The sequence below is a fragment of the Pristis pectinata genome, chromosome 20 (assembly GCF_009764475.1).
Source record: "Pristis pectinata isolate sPriPec2 chromosome 20, sPriPec2.1.pri, whole genome shotgun sequence".
Classification (NCBI taxonomy): domain Eukaryota; kingdom Metazoa; phylum Chordata; class Chondrichthyes; order Rhinopristiformes; family Pristidae; genus Pristis; species Pristis pectinata.
In genome coordinates, this window is record NC_067424.1 from 6,543,922 (window position 1) to 6,559,300 (window position 15,379).

Here is a 15,379-nt window from a genome sequence, read left to right on the forward strand (position 1 = left end):
GCCAGGGAGTTCATGTCTAACCCATTGTAGACAGGATGTTGGAGTCTTTGAGAGTCATAGAGTCATACAGTATAGGAACAGGCCCTTCTGCCCATTGAGTCCACACCAACCATCAAGCACCAATCCCATTCATTCTCCACACATTCCAATCAAATCCCCAACCACCCCCCCCCCCCACCTCCCCCCGGATTCTACCACCCACCTGCACATTGCAGGCAATCTACAGTGACCAATTAACCTACCAACCTACACGTCTTTGGGACGTGGGAGGAAACAAGGCCACCCAGAGGAAACCCATGCGGTCACAGGGAGAACGTGCAAACTCCGCAGAGGTTGGGATCGAACCTAGGTCGCTGGAACTGCGAGGCTGCACATCTATAGGCTGCCCGTCTAACCTGTTGATCAGGGAAGCAGAGTTTCATCATGCCTCAAGCAAGAACATTTCTGCTCTCAATCTGTTTGATAGATCAGTGTAGTTTACAAATCAGGTCTGGAGCAGCTGTTCCCTTGTGAGATTAGTTCTCCATCACGTGAGTTTAGCGATATGTAAAACTGCGTGGAGATAAGCACGCTTCCAAACTAGGTAAGATCTGACATCATTGTGGAGTATTCCATGGATTTATTATGTTCTACCACTAGCCTCTGGCGACAGAAGGAATATTTCCATCAACAGCTCGCAGTGTATTTTGGCCAGATTAATGAGATTTAAAACGGATGATTAATTGCAATGACAGAACCATCAATGAACTTTCATCCTTGTTAAAAATCCATTTTGTCTTTCCAGAAGCCATGTCAGAGTCAGATGCTGTGTATTAGATTCTGCATTGGTTGCGTTGCCTGGACTTTGACATGTTAAGATATGATTGATGGACCAGGAGTAAAAGCATCAGCATGCAGATCTTTTTACCCATCTACACTAATGCAATTTGCCTGCATTAGGTCTCTATCTTTCTGTGCCTTACCTATTTAATTGCCTGTCTAAATGCCTCTTAAGCGTAGTGATCGTATCTGACTCCACCACCATTTCTGGCAGCGTGTCCCAGATGAAGGGACTTGACCCCAAACATCGACTGCCATTTCCCTCCATAGATGCTGCTTGACCCACTGAGTTCCTCCAGCATCTTGCGTGTAGTTCCAAATATCAACCACTGTCTCTGTAAAAAGGACTTCTCCCTCCTTCCCCTTTAAAAACTCCATCCTTTCATCTTAAACCTATGCCTTGTTTTTGATACCCCTATCATGGGAAAACAATTCAGACAATCTCCCCTATCTATGCCGCTTATAATTTTATGTACATCTATCAGGTCCCCCCTCAGCCTCCTCCGCTCCAGGGAAAACAAGCCAAGTCGATCCAATCTCTCCCCATAACCAAAGTCCTCCAATTCAGGCAACATCGTGTTCTGGGCTGTCATGAGGGGACCTAATTTTAAGGTGATTGGAGGAAGATATAATGGGGATGTCAGGGGTAAGTTTTTTACACAGAGAGTGGTGGGTGTGTGGAACGCACTGCTGGCAGAGGTTGTTGGGGCAGGTACATTAGGGACATTTAAAAGACTCTTGGATAGCCACATGAATGATAGAGAAGTGGGGGGGGGGGGGCTATATGGGAGGGAAGGGTTAGATAGATCTTAGAGCAGGATAAAATGTCGGCACAACATTGTGGGCCGTAGGGCCTGTACTATGCCCTAATGTTCTATGTTCTTTGTATTGAGCTGGATTGTGTTGGAACTGATGCATGCCTCATGGTTACCTCTCCCATATACTAGCCCCACATTCCACTTCTGCCACTAAGTAGCTCCTAACACGCTGCTGTGTCTGTTCCACAAGGTGGAGCGGTCTGCAAGAAGCTAAGTCCCCACTCATAGACTGCCAAGGGCCTTCTGAGACATGAACACCACAGCTGCCTTTCAGATCAAAGGCGATTAGAAGCGGTTGGAAAGAAACTATATGTTCAAAAGTAATTAATTATTCATTAAAATTTCCACTAATGAAAATAATAAATTCACCTTAAGCAGGTAGCAAACATTATCAACAACATTCTTAATTAAAATAAGATAGAAAAAAACAAAGTATTTACCTTTTCAGTAAAGATAAAGGAAGCTACCCAAATGCAGAAGGCTGTGCAAATGCAGCAGAGTTGAGGGACCTTTTGCAAAGTGTCTCCAGCCTCTCGGGTCAGTAGGGTATGGAACACACCTGGGTTTAGTGATGTCCCATTGTGAAGGGAGGTCGAGGGCACACACATCTGTTGTCCAGTGCAATCTGTGCTTATAGTCCAGAATGTACTCTGTGTGGAACTGTCCGCAAGCCATCAGCATAGAGCCATAGAGTTATACAGCACAGAAACAGGCCCTTCGGCCCAACTCGTCCATGCCAACCAACATACCTACCTGAGTTAGTCCCAATTGCCTACAGTGCACCCACATCCCTCTAAACTTTTCCTTTCCATATACCTGTCAAAATGTCTATTAAACATTGTAATTGTACCTGCCTCTACCACTTCCTCTGGCAGCTCGTTCCATATACCCATCACCCTCTATATGAAAAATTTGCCCTTTAAATTTTTTCTGCTTTCACCTTAAAGCCTATGCCCTGTAGGCTTCCCTACCCTGGGAAAAAGACAGTGACCCTCCACCTTATCTATGTACCTCATGATTTTATAAACCTCCATAAGGTCACCCCTCAGCCTCCCTCACTCAGGGAAAACAGCCTCGGCCTATCCAGTCTCTCCTCATAACTCAAGCCCTCCAGTCCCGGCAATATCCTCGTGAATCTTTTCTGCAGCCTCTCTGGCTTAATCACATCCTTCGTACAGTATGGCGACCAGAATTGGAAACAATTCACCAACATGAACCACTTGCATGATCCATCCTTGTATGTGTCTCCAGTTCCTGCCCTGGCCTACAACAAGACAAATGTCTGTGGCTACTGTTCATATCCCATCCCACAGATGAAGTTATATGTTGCTCTTGTGCTGCTGAATTATTCTGGAACTCAAACTTCATATTCTTATTTACTTGTATGTTTTTCCTTTTGTAGTGATCTAATGCATAAGCAAACTTGATCGTTCATTTTTGGCACATATTTAAGTTTCTTCAGAACTCTGCCAAACTCACACCTAGTCTGGTTCACTGGTCACCCCTATAGCTCTTGACATGTGTTGGTCAACCAGAAACCACTGCTTCAATAGTATAGTCCTCAGTCCAGCTTTCAAATTTCCCCATGGTCTCACCCCTCCCCAACAATAAGTTCCTTCAGCACTACAACACTCTGAAATCCCTGCATTACTCTAACTCTGGCATCATCACCATCCCCAAATTTAATCTCTCTACCGTTGGCCAACGTGTCTTCAGACTCTGGAATCGCCACCCTTTGATAGACCTTTGGTCACCCATGCAAACAGGGACAACATATGGTCACAGCTGGCAGAGCCACTGCCTCATAGCACCAGAGATCCAGGTTCAATCCTGACCCCCAGTGCTGTCTGTGTGGAGTTTGCACGTTCTCCCTGTGACCGCATGGATTTCCTCCGGGTGCTCTGGTTTCCTCCCACATCCCAAAGATGTGTAGGTCGGTAGGTTAATTGGCTGCTGTAAATTGGTGGAATCTGGGAGGGTGGGGGGGGGGAGGTGGGGGTTTGATGAGAGTGAAAGGAGTATTAAAACAAAAAGATGGGATTAACCTAGGATTAATGGGTGGTTGATGGTTGGCACAGTGGGCTGAAGGGCCTGTTTCCATCCTATATCTCTCTATGACAACACCTCATTGTCCCACTCACTACCAGTTTCTATGATAAAGTGCATTAATGGTTTTTACTGAAGTTAGTAGGTTTTGAGTTGAACACTAGCCTGACAGGATTATATCGATAAATTTTTGATCTAAATTGATGAATTGAGGCATTGGTTGTTGGTTAAACAATGCAGGGCTGACTGGTAAACCAGACAGTGTGAGTTAATGCAAGGACAACAAGAGTTCTAGATGAACTTCAATATCAGGATCAAGCTAATGATAAAGTTTACTTTTGAACTGGGTCATTACAAAAGAAGGACACACAAGTAACTATTATCAAGATGCTTAAATTCCAAAATAACTCAGCTGTATATGAGCAATATTAAGTCAAAGATCTTTTAACTAATTTCCCCCTGGAACGTGACATGAGCAGTAACCCTGAAGGTTCCTTTCACTGCTTTACTCTGGGATCCATGGTGAAAAGGCAGTCATTAAATGCCTGGAGCATTGCCCTAATTCACAATATCACGTCATGTCTGAGATGGCAAGATTAAATTTATAGATTGACATCGGCTTATGGAAACACCCTCGTTAAGTAATTAAGAGTGACAGGACTGCAATAGCACTCTGAAAGTTTATGATGCTACAGCTGCTCAGAAGTAGATGTTCTCTTCCTCACAGGGAGAACTGACTTCCTGATTTCAACCCTGCCCTCAGAGTCACAAGATGCCGAAGAGATGATTTGTGGACCAACTGGCTGTATAGTCATTGCCACAAGCCCAGCCGCACGTTCACCCCCCTGCCTACTTGTTAATTCACTGCTTTTGGGGAGAAGAAAGAGGGAAATAGAAAATAAAATGATTCCAGGTTTTGCTTAAATTATCAAGGGGTAGTTTCCCCAGTCGCTCTCTGCGAACTTAGATACACAGCTGATTTTTTCTGATTTTTCTGCCAGTTCTTTTAAAGTTTTCTTTATTCGCTCATAAGGTACAGACATCGCTGGCAGCGTCAGAATTTATTACCATTGCCTACTTGCCTTTGATCTGTGTGGCTTGCTGAGCTGTTCGTTCAAGAGTCAACCACATTGTATTGGGCTCAGTGGAAGATTTCCTTCCCTGGGGCTATCAAGTTTTACCATAGTTTCATACTAGCCGTTACTGATTCCATCTTTTTACTACCAATTTAAATAAACATGCAAGAAATCCCATATTTTCATTAGGAAATAGAACCGGGAGGATGGCAGTTCTGCTCAAGGCCTCATCTCCTCTTCTGTGCTAGTTCCATGTAGTCCTCCATTCCCTGATCAGCCCTCCGTCTCTTTCCTCTTTAAGTGCCTCCAGTGATCCGGCCTCCTTAACTCTCCAGGTTAGAGAATTCCAAATGTGCACCACCCTCTGCGAGAAGAATTTCCAACGCACTTCAGTATTAAGTGACCACTCCCTTATCTGAGTTTATTTTCCTTTCTACTTATTTCATTTTTGCGTTGACTTGCCTCATTGCCCACCGATAAATTTGTAAATTCGCGAGCCTTCTGTTAATTAGGAGCCATGAAGTGGCCTTGATAGGTCAGTGATACACAAAACCATTCTGTGGCAAAACTTGATCGAATGCAATTGGCCAACTGTGTTGAGAACCAGCGAGTTGAATCAAAATAACTACTCTTCAGAATCCTAGCAACGAGTTTTAAGATTTCTTCAATGAAACATTTCAGTCTCATGTCGGTGAACATTCCTGGCATTGCTTGAAAGATTTTTATTTGCCACATGCGTTACCAATTTGTGTTCTTATTTTAAAGAAAGCAGTTGCCTTCCTTTTGAGGTCCAAATATTTATGAAATGTTGCAGTGCTTTCAGATCACGTTGCATGGAACCAAGATCAGGATTTCCTTTCAGATCATAGATGCATTCATCATAGTTTAATATTCTGGGTTTGTGCTGAGTAAGATTTTAACCTAAGGGTACCAAAGGGATTATAAAATAGAGTGGTTTTATTGATTCATAAAGAAATGACAGTAACTATACCACAGTACAATAACATTAAGTAGACCAATAATAGATGAGACCATTCACTCACAGTGGGTTGTCAGTAAAGCATTAGCAGCAAAGTGACTCAGAACTGAGAAGTAAAACAAACTGCTGGTCCCTCTGTTACCACAAATGCTGCCTGTCCCACTGAGTTCAAGCAATGTTTTGATTATGCTCCAGACTACAGCATCTACAGTCTCTTGTGACTCAGCTTTGGCCCCAGAGAGCATGGATGTTCTTGTTGATTGTGTTCTGAAGCCAAGGCAAGCATGCGGGATCCATCTCAACGATCTCCTGGTCAACTACTGCTTTTAGCCTTGGTGCATGAACTTAAATACCCTGCTTCAAGGGCATGTCCATCACCATCCTAATTATCTCAACCTATTACAAGATAAGATTTCTTTATCAGTCACATGTACATGGAAACACACAGTGAAATACACCTTTTGCATAGAGTGTTCTGGGGGCAGCCCGCAAGTGTCGCCACGCTTCTGGCGCCAACATAGCATGCCCACAACTTCCCAACGCATACGTCTTTGGAATGTGGGAGGAAACCGGAGGAAACCCACGCAGACACAGGGAGAACATACAAACTCCTTACAGACAGCGGCCGGAATTGAACCCGGGTCACTGGCGCTGTAAAGCGTTACACTAACCGCTACACTACCGTGCCCACGGTAACCCAAAGGACTTCTCCTTGATTACGTCATTGAGTTGTGAGCCTTCCTGAACTCTGGCTTTACTCCTGCTCTTGCTGTCTTCCTCTTAAGCAATCATCTCAGACAAGTCCACTCTGATGTCACCGCATTAATTTGACTTGATTGTATTATAGAGTCCTAGAGTCAAACAGCACAGACACAGCCCATTTGGCCCACCAAGTCTGCACACATTTGCACTAAACCCAGTTTATTCTCCCCATAAACCTATCAACTCCTAAATTCTACCACTTGCAGCAATTTACAGTGGCCAATTGACCTTCCAACCTGTACGTTGTTGGGATGTGGGAATCTTGGTCAATATAGACTAGATGGGCGAAAGGTCCTGTTTCTCTGCTGTGTGACTCTATGTGGGAAGAAACTGGAGCACTCAGGGGAAACCTATGCGGTCATACAGAGAAATGTACAGACTCCTGACAGCACCAGAGGTCAGGATCGGACCTGGGTCACGAGAGCCATGAGCAAGCGGCTCCACTTGCTACACCACTATCTCTAGGTAGCAGAGTCTCACTTTCCCTTGTGTGCGCTGCAGATAGCATGATATATTCATCTCATTTCTCCAGAGGAATATAGCCTGGTTTACAGGAAATCAAATTGTTTCTTAAAGGACTCTGCTTAAAAAAATATATCTGTTGGTCCTTTTTAAGTTGAATAATGCTGTCACGATATCCTTCCGTTATAGAATCATAGAGTTATACAGCACAGAAATGGGCCCCTTGACCTACCATGTCCATTAAATACTCATCTCTACTAATCTCACTTTCCAGAACTTGCTTCATTGTGTTCTATACCTTGGCAATTCAAGTGCTCATTTAGATTCTTCTTAAATATTGTGAAAAAATATTGTCTTCAGCACCCCCTCAGGCAGTGTGTTTCTTTTTCCAACTGCTTTCTGGATAAAAGATGTATTCCTCAGATCCTCTCTAAACCTCTTGCTCTTTTCTATCAACCAATGCCATCTGATTTCAAATACCTCGGCTGTGGGGAACGCCATCTATAAATTCGCCGATGACACCATTGTTGTTGGCAGAATCTCAAATGGCGAGGAGGCGTACAGGAGTGAGATAGATCAGCTGGTTGAGTGGTGTCGCGACAACAACCCCGCACTCAACGTCAGCAAGACCAAGGAATTGACTGTGGACTTCAGGAAGGGGAAGTCAGGAGAACACACACCAGTCCTCATTGAGGGGTCAGCGGTGGAAAGGGTGAGCAGCTTCAAGTTCATGGGCGTCAACATCTCAGTGGATCTACCTTGGGCCCAACACATTGATGCGATCATGAAGAAGGCACACCAGCAGCTCTACTTCATTAGGAGTTTGAGGAGCTTTGGTATATCACCAAAGACTCTTACAAATTTCTACAGATGCACTGAGGAGAGCATTCTGACTGGTTGCATCACCGCTTGGTATGGAGGCTCCAATGTGCAGGATCGCAAGAGGCTGCAGAGGGTTGTAGACTCAGCCAGCTTCATCACGGGCACAACCCTCCCCGCCATCAAGGACATCTTCAAGAGGCGGTGTCCTCAAGAAGGCAGCATCCCTCACCATCTGGGACATGCCCTCTTCACGTTACTACCATCGGGGAGGAGGTACAGGAGCCTGAAGACCCACACTCAATGATTCAGGAACAGCTTCTTCCCTTCTGCCATCAAATTTCTAAACGGTCCATGAGCACTACCTCACTATTCCTCTGTTGCACTATTTATTTTTGTAACTTACAGTAATTTTTATGTCTTGCACTGTACTGCTACCACAAAACAAATTTCACATCATATGCCAGTGATAATAAACCTGATTCTGAAAGTTTCCTTCTATCTCCCCTATCTATGCCCTGTATAACTTTGTATATCTCTACCACTTCCTCTGGCAGTTCATTCCATATACCTATTGCTCTCTGTGCGAAAAACTTGCCCCTCAGGTCACCTTTAATTCTTTTCCTTCTTACATTAAACCCATGCCCTCTAGTTTTAGACTCCCCTACCCTCTAGTTTTAGACTCCCCTACCCTGGGAATAAGACTATGACCTTCCACCTTATCTTTGCCTCTCATGCTTTTATGTAACTCTATGAGGTCACCCCTCAGTGAAAGCAAACCTCTCTCTCCTCAGATGCTCCATTCTGCTGAATCTCCTCTGCACTCCCTCCAGTGCAGTCGCCTGCTTTCCTGTTATAATTTCCCCCACTGATCATAATATCTTGACCATTATTATTGTGTCATATTTATGTAGAAAGGACACCTCAACCTTTCTAACTATACTCGGTCAACGAAGCTATACCCTGACTTTCAATATTGCCCAAAACTCTACAGGTGTGATTACCTTCGTAAATCACTGCCACAGGTAATGAACAGTTGGCATTCGGTGGGCATATTTTATTAACAGAAATATGAGATGATAATTGAATTGTTTTGCAATAACCCCACCCCCTCAGTTTTCAAGAATCCATTGCTTTTATCTCAACCTGTATAGAACTAGCAGCAGGAAGACAAGGAGCATGTACGTCTTTCATGTTGTTCCAAAGTTGCTGGCAGTCAATGAAATACTCTTCAAAGTATAGGAAATGTAGCTGCCATCTTTTTGTCATGCATTTTGGGATCTGGGGATCTCTGCAAAGACCAGTATTTGTTCCCTTTTCCTAATTGACCTTGAGGAGGTGGCAATAAACTTTCCTGGAAACCCCTGCAGTCCTTCTGCTGAAAAAATTCACAGGATATTGTAGAGCAGTAACGTCCAGGATTTAGACCCAGTAAGGATAAAGGGCTGACAGTGCATTTCCAAGTCAGGATGATGTGCAAGTTAAGGGGAACCTTTAGGTGCTGGTGTCCCCGCGCACCTATCTTTGTCCTGGAGGCCGGGGAGGAGCTGTTGGAGTAGTCTGGGCGAGTTACTGCTGTGTGTTTTGTGGATGGGTGCACTGGTGATGTGGGAAATGGATGTTCATGGTGGTGGATGGGATCCCCTTTAAACAGGCTGCTACGTCCTGGATGGTATCGAGCTTCCTGAGAGTTGTTGAAGCTGCACCCATCCAAGAGAGTGTTCTGCGATGCTCTTGCCTTGTAGATGGAGAAAGGGCTTGTGGTGTCAAGAGGTGAGTCACTCACTTCAGGATCCCCAGCTTCTGACCTGCTCTTGCAACCATGTGGCTGATGTGGCTGAATTTTTGGTGCACCAAACCTCCAGGATGTTAATGGTAGGAGATGTACCAGTCATGATGCTATTGAGTGGCTTAGCTCTCTATTTTTGCAAATGATCATTGCCGGATGCTTGTACACTGCAAATATTAGCCTTACAATGTTTGGTGTAAATCTTAAAATAATTAATCACGAAGGCAACTTTATCTCTTGTCAGATAAATCAGCTGAGCTTTCACAAATGAATAAAAGCCTTTTTTAAGGATATTCACGCCAGAGAATTCTGTGGCTTTGGAATCAGTGTGAATTCAGAATGCTTTGTTCTGGGAACAGCTGCAACATTGTTTGTTTGAAGTTCAAGGCTGTGATAACAAAAGCAGTTTCCCAAGGCTGAGCTATTATGTAAGAATGCACAGTTCCCCGGCTCCACAATCATGTGGAATGGTAGCTTAGTTGCACTGTACTGCCTAGAGTTGTACAATGGTACAGCTACGTGTTTCTGACAACCTCGGCCACTTATGTTGGGTTAGAAATTGGTCCCTGCCATTTTTCTGCAGTTAATTCCGGCCACTGCCTGTAAGGAGTTTGTACGTTCTCCCCGTGTGTCTGCGTGGGTTTCCTCTGTGTGATCCGGTTTCCTCCCACATGGCATGCTATGTTGGCGCCGGAAGAGTAGCGACACTTGCGGGCTGCCCCCAGAACACTCTACACAAAAGAAGCATTTCACTGTGTGTTTCGATGTACATGTGACTAATAAAGAAATCTTGTCTTGTGTAAAGCTGCATTGAGTCACCCCAACAATGTTTGCGAAAGTCACACGAAGAGCGAAACTTCAGTTATGAGTTTCACAAATTGACGCAGCAGTGCTGCCCTGTGACAACACTGCTCTGAGTCTGATGCTGCCCGGCGTTCTCTGTTGATGCGTTGCAAGTTCTTGGAGTTGTCACAAAGAGTTGAAGCAGGTACAGTCTTCGCTGGCAGCCCTTAAAGGGCCATAGCATTACACAAGCAACAAACCTCCGCTACTGGGGAGACTTGCTACTGAATGAAGGGATGGGAGGGGCATGGAAGAGTGCATCCAAGGAATGGACTCTGAAATATGCTGCCTCAAGAGGTGATGGAGGAAGATACACTCACAATACATTAAAAAGCATCCAGACAAATACTTGATTTGCCAAGGCATAGAAAGTTACAGAATCTAATGCTGGTAAATGGGATTGGTGTAGATAGGTACAATGGGTGGTATGGACATGATGGGCCGAAGGGCCTGTTTCTGCACTGTACATCTCGATCACTCTGTCTAGGAGGACTTGAATGGGCTGGTGTAAGACACTTCCCACGGGAGGGGTGTCTGAATGAGGGATCACAGTCTCAGATTACAGGACAAAACATGGTAGTGTAGTGGTTAGCATAACGCTATTACAGCTCCAGCAACCCGGGTTCAATTCCCGTCGCTGTCTGTAAGGAGTTTGTACGTTCACCCCGTGTCTGCGTGGGTTTCCTCCGGGTGCTCCGGTTTCCTCCCATATTCCAAAGACGTACAGGTCAGCAGGTTAACGTGGATTTAAATGGGCAGCGCAGATTCGTTGGGCCGGAAGGGACTGTTACCGTGATGTATAAATAACGTTTAAAAAGTTTAAAAAAAACTAAGGAGAAATTTCTTCACTCAGAGGGTGATGTACCTGTAGAAGTTGATGGGGAGTGAATTGGCAATTGGTTTATTATTGTCACATGTACCAAGATACAGTGAAAAACTTCTGTTTGCGTGCCATCCAGACAGATTATTCCATACATAAGTACATCGGAGTAGTACAGAAGGGAAAAAGAATCACAGGATGAAGAATTTCATGTTACAGTTACAAAGAAAGCGCAGTGCAGGTAGACAAATAAAGTGCAAGGGCCATGACGAGGTAAATTGTAAGGTCAAGCATTCATCTTTATCGTACAAGAGGTCCATTCAAGAGTCTTATAACAGCAGGATAGAAGCTGTTCTTGAGCCTGGTAGTTGGTTTGGTTTGGTTTCGAGTTATTGTCACATGTACCGAGGTACAGTGAAAAACTTGTCTTGCATACCGTTCGTACAGATCAATTCATTACCCAGTGCATTGAGGTAGCACAGAGTAAAACAATACAGAATGCAGAGTAAAGTGTCACAGCCACAGAGAAAGTGCAGTGCAGGTTGAAAATAAAGATCACAAGACAAAAGAGCAGAAGTAGGCCATTCAGCTCATCAAGTCTGCTCCATGAGCTACACTAAAAACTATTCCTATATAGCCCCAATTTCCAGCCTTGTCCCCATATCCCTTGATACCTTGACTAATTAGATACCTATCTATCTCCTCCTTAAACGCCCCCAATGATTGGGCCTCCACAGCTGTTCATGGCAAAGAATTCCATAATTTCACTACCCTCTGGCTAAAGAAATTTCTCCTCATTTCTGTTTTAAACTGGTACCCTCTAATTCTAAGATTGTGCCCTCTAGTCAAGACTCACCCACCAAGGAAAACAGCTTAATCACATCTACTCTGTCCAGTCCTTTCAACATTCTAAATGTTTCTATGAGGTCACAACAAGGTAGATTGTGAGGTCAAGAGTCCATCTTATCATTACTAGGGAACCGTTCAATAGTCTTAACAGCAGGATAGAAGCTGTCCTTGAACGTGGTGGTACGTGCTTTCAGGCTTTTGTATCTTCTGCCCGATGGAAGTGGGGAGAAGAGAGAATGACCGGGGTAGGAGGGGTCCTTGACTATGTTGGCTGCTTTCCAAAGGTAGCGGGAAGTGTAGACAGAGTCAATGGAGGGGAGGGAAGGCTGTATTTTGTGATAGACTGGGCTATGTTCACACTGAGGCATAGAAGCTTATGAGGGGCCTGGATCTGTGAATAGGAAGAAACTACTTCCATTATCTAAAGAGTCAAAAGCCAGAAGGGGGGATGAGGAGGGAGGAGTCTGGAACTCTCTCTGCCTGGAGGGTGGAAGAGCCGATAACCTCACTACTTTTCAACTGTGGTTGGATGTACCTGTGGAATTTGTTATGAGGACTGTAGAGGCAAAGTCAATTGATATTTTTATGGAAATAGATAAACTTCTGGATGCAAAAAGCATCAAGGTTTATGGGGAGAGAGTGAGAATATGGTTTGAGATGCACAATCAGCTGTGTTCGTGCGAATGGTGGAGCAGGCTTGTTTCATTGTGAGCTATTTATGAAGGTCACAACATACAACCTTTCTAATGTTGAGTGATTAAAATGAGCTGAGCACCTTGATTGCATCATGGTGTGTTGAAACCCACCCTCAGGTGAAATGCAAGAGGAAGTGTCCAGGTCACTTTCCCAATGGTCCAGAATGCAACTGGAAATGGATGCAAATTCATCAAAACAGGCACAAGTGGGTCTAATATCCAGGCAGGAGTCTGATCAGAAAGATTGAATCCCAATTTTAAATTGGAGTTTCATTCAGATAAGTACGGGTGTTGCATTTTGGAAGACAAATCAGGGTAGGACTTTCACAGTGAACAGTATGGCCCTGGGGAGCGTTGTAGAACAGAGGGACCTAGGAGTGCAAGTACATAGTTCCCTGAGAGTGGTGTTGCAGGTAGACAGGGTGGTGAAGAAGGCTTTTGGCACACTGGCCTTCATCAGTCAGACCACTGAGTATTGGAGTTGGGATGTTATGTTACAGTTGTACAAGACGTTGGTGAGGCCACATTTTTGGTCACCCTGATATAGGAAAGATGCCATTAAGCTGGAAGGGATGTTGCCAGGACTCGAGGGACTGAGTTATGGAGAGAGGTTGAGCAGGCTGGGACTTTTTTCATCGGAGCATAGGAGAATGAGGGATGATCTTATAGAGGTGTGTAAAATCATGAGGGGCATAGATAGGGCGAATGCAAACAGTCTTTTTCCCAGGGTTGGGGAATCAAAAACTAGAGGGCATAGGTTTAAGGTGAGAGGAGAAAGATTTAATAGGAACCTGAGGGGCAACTTTTTCACCCAGTGAGTAGTCAGTATATGGAATGAGCTGCCAGAGGAAGTGGTTGAGGCAGGTACATTAACAACATTTAAAAGGTACTTGGACAGGTACATGGATAGGAAAGATTTAGAGGGATATGGGCCAAACATGGGCAAATGGGACTAGTTTAGGTGGGAATCTTGGTCAGCATGGACCAGTTGGGCTGAAGGGCCTGTTTCCATGCTGTATGACTCTATAACCCATTTTCATTTAAATGACAAACGTGAAGATCTCCATAAATACAAATTAGTCAAATCTTCTGCTAAAACCAAGCCTTGAGTTGGTTTTAAACACAATGCATTTAAACTGCATGAATTAATTCACAAAAACAACGCAGGCAGCAGAGAGAGAGAATTTTGGAAAGTTTGTCAGTAAAGTGAGCATTTCATTTTTTTTTTACAGCTTCCTTTCCCTCTGAATATGGTCATGGCCAATCTGTGGCTGTTTGCTCCACTAGTCAGCAGGTAAGTAAAAACAACAGAACTGACCTTCTGCTAAATCAGCCTATTATCTATAATCACCCAAAGATCCAGAGAGGCAAAGAGGTTATTCTGGAACTGTATTCAACACCATTTGGGCCACAGATTGTGTACCGTGCACAGTTCTGGTCACCACACTGCAGAATAGATATGACTGCACTGAGAGAGTATTGGTATTGGTTTATTATTGTCACTTGTACCGAGGTACAGTGGAAAAACGTGTCTTGCATACCGTTCGTACAGATCAATTCATTACACAGTGCATTGAGGTAGTACAAGGGTAAAAACAATAACAGAATACAGAGTAAAGTGTCACAGCTACAGGGAAGTGCATTGCAGGTAGACAATAAGGTGCAAGGTCAAACAAGGTAGATTGTGAGGTCAAAGTCCAGCTCATCATATAAGGGAACAGTTCAATAGTCTTATCACAGTGGGATAGAAGCTGTCCTTGAGCCTGGTGGTATGTGCCCTCAGGCTCCTGTATCTTCTGCCTGATGGGAGAGGGGAGAAGAGAGAATGTCCCACGTACAGAGGAAATTTACGAGGATATTGACAAGACTGGATTATAGTGGCTAACAGGGAAAATTGGATAGTTTGTGGTTATTTTCTTTGGAACTGAGGAAGCTGAAGGGGAGTTAACTGAGATATATAAAATTATGAGGGTCTTGGACAGGGTAAATAGTAAGGATCTATTTCCATTCGCTGAAGATAAGGTGGACAGTAACAGTCTTTTCCCCAGGGTAAGGGAGTCCAGAACTAGGGGGCTTAGATTTAGGATGAGAGGGGAAAGATTTACAAGGGACCTGAGGAGCAACTTTTTCATGTAAAGGGTGGTGAGTACATGGAACGAGCTGCCAGAGGAAGTGAGTGAGGCAGGTACAATAGTATCATTTAAGAAGCACTTGGACAGGTATATGGAGGGGTGGGGCCTGGAGGGATATGGTCCAAACGCAGGAAATTGGGACTTGGTGGGTGGGCACCGTGGTCGGCATGGACTGGTTGGGCCGAAGGACCTGTATCTTGCTGTATTGCTCTATGACTCTATAAAGAGTCAAAACCCAGAGGGGTGTTGGAGGAGAGGAATATGGAACTCTCTCTGCCTGTAAGGGTGGGAGAACCAGAAACCCCTCGCTGCTTTTAAATAATGGTTGGATGTACACGTGAAAAGATGTGACCTACAGGGCTACTGGCTGGAAGGTGGGATTAGGATGGGTAGACCTTTGATGATAGCACAGACACCGAGGGCTAAATGACTCCTTGTATGTCCTAAAATTTCTTTGATCCAGAGAAATA

General features: G+C 44.4%; 1 protein-coding gene across 1 annotated transcript in view; it reads left to right on the forward strand.

Moving 5' to 3' along the window:
* The window catches only part of LOC127580788 (N-fatty-acyl-amino acid synthase/hydrolase PM20D1-like), a 91,760-nt gene that overhangs the window by 43,258 nt on the left and 33,123 nt on the right, over nucleotides 1-15,379 (forward strand). The window contains exon 7 of the mRNA XM_052034676.1: nucleotides 14,010-14,071. Within this exon, the coding sequence (XP_051890636.1) occupies nucleotides 14,010-14,071 (62 nt within the window). The remainder of the gene's footprint in view (nucleotides 1-14,009; nucleotides 14,072-15,379) is intronic.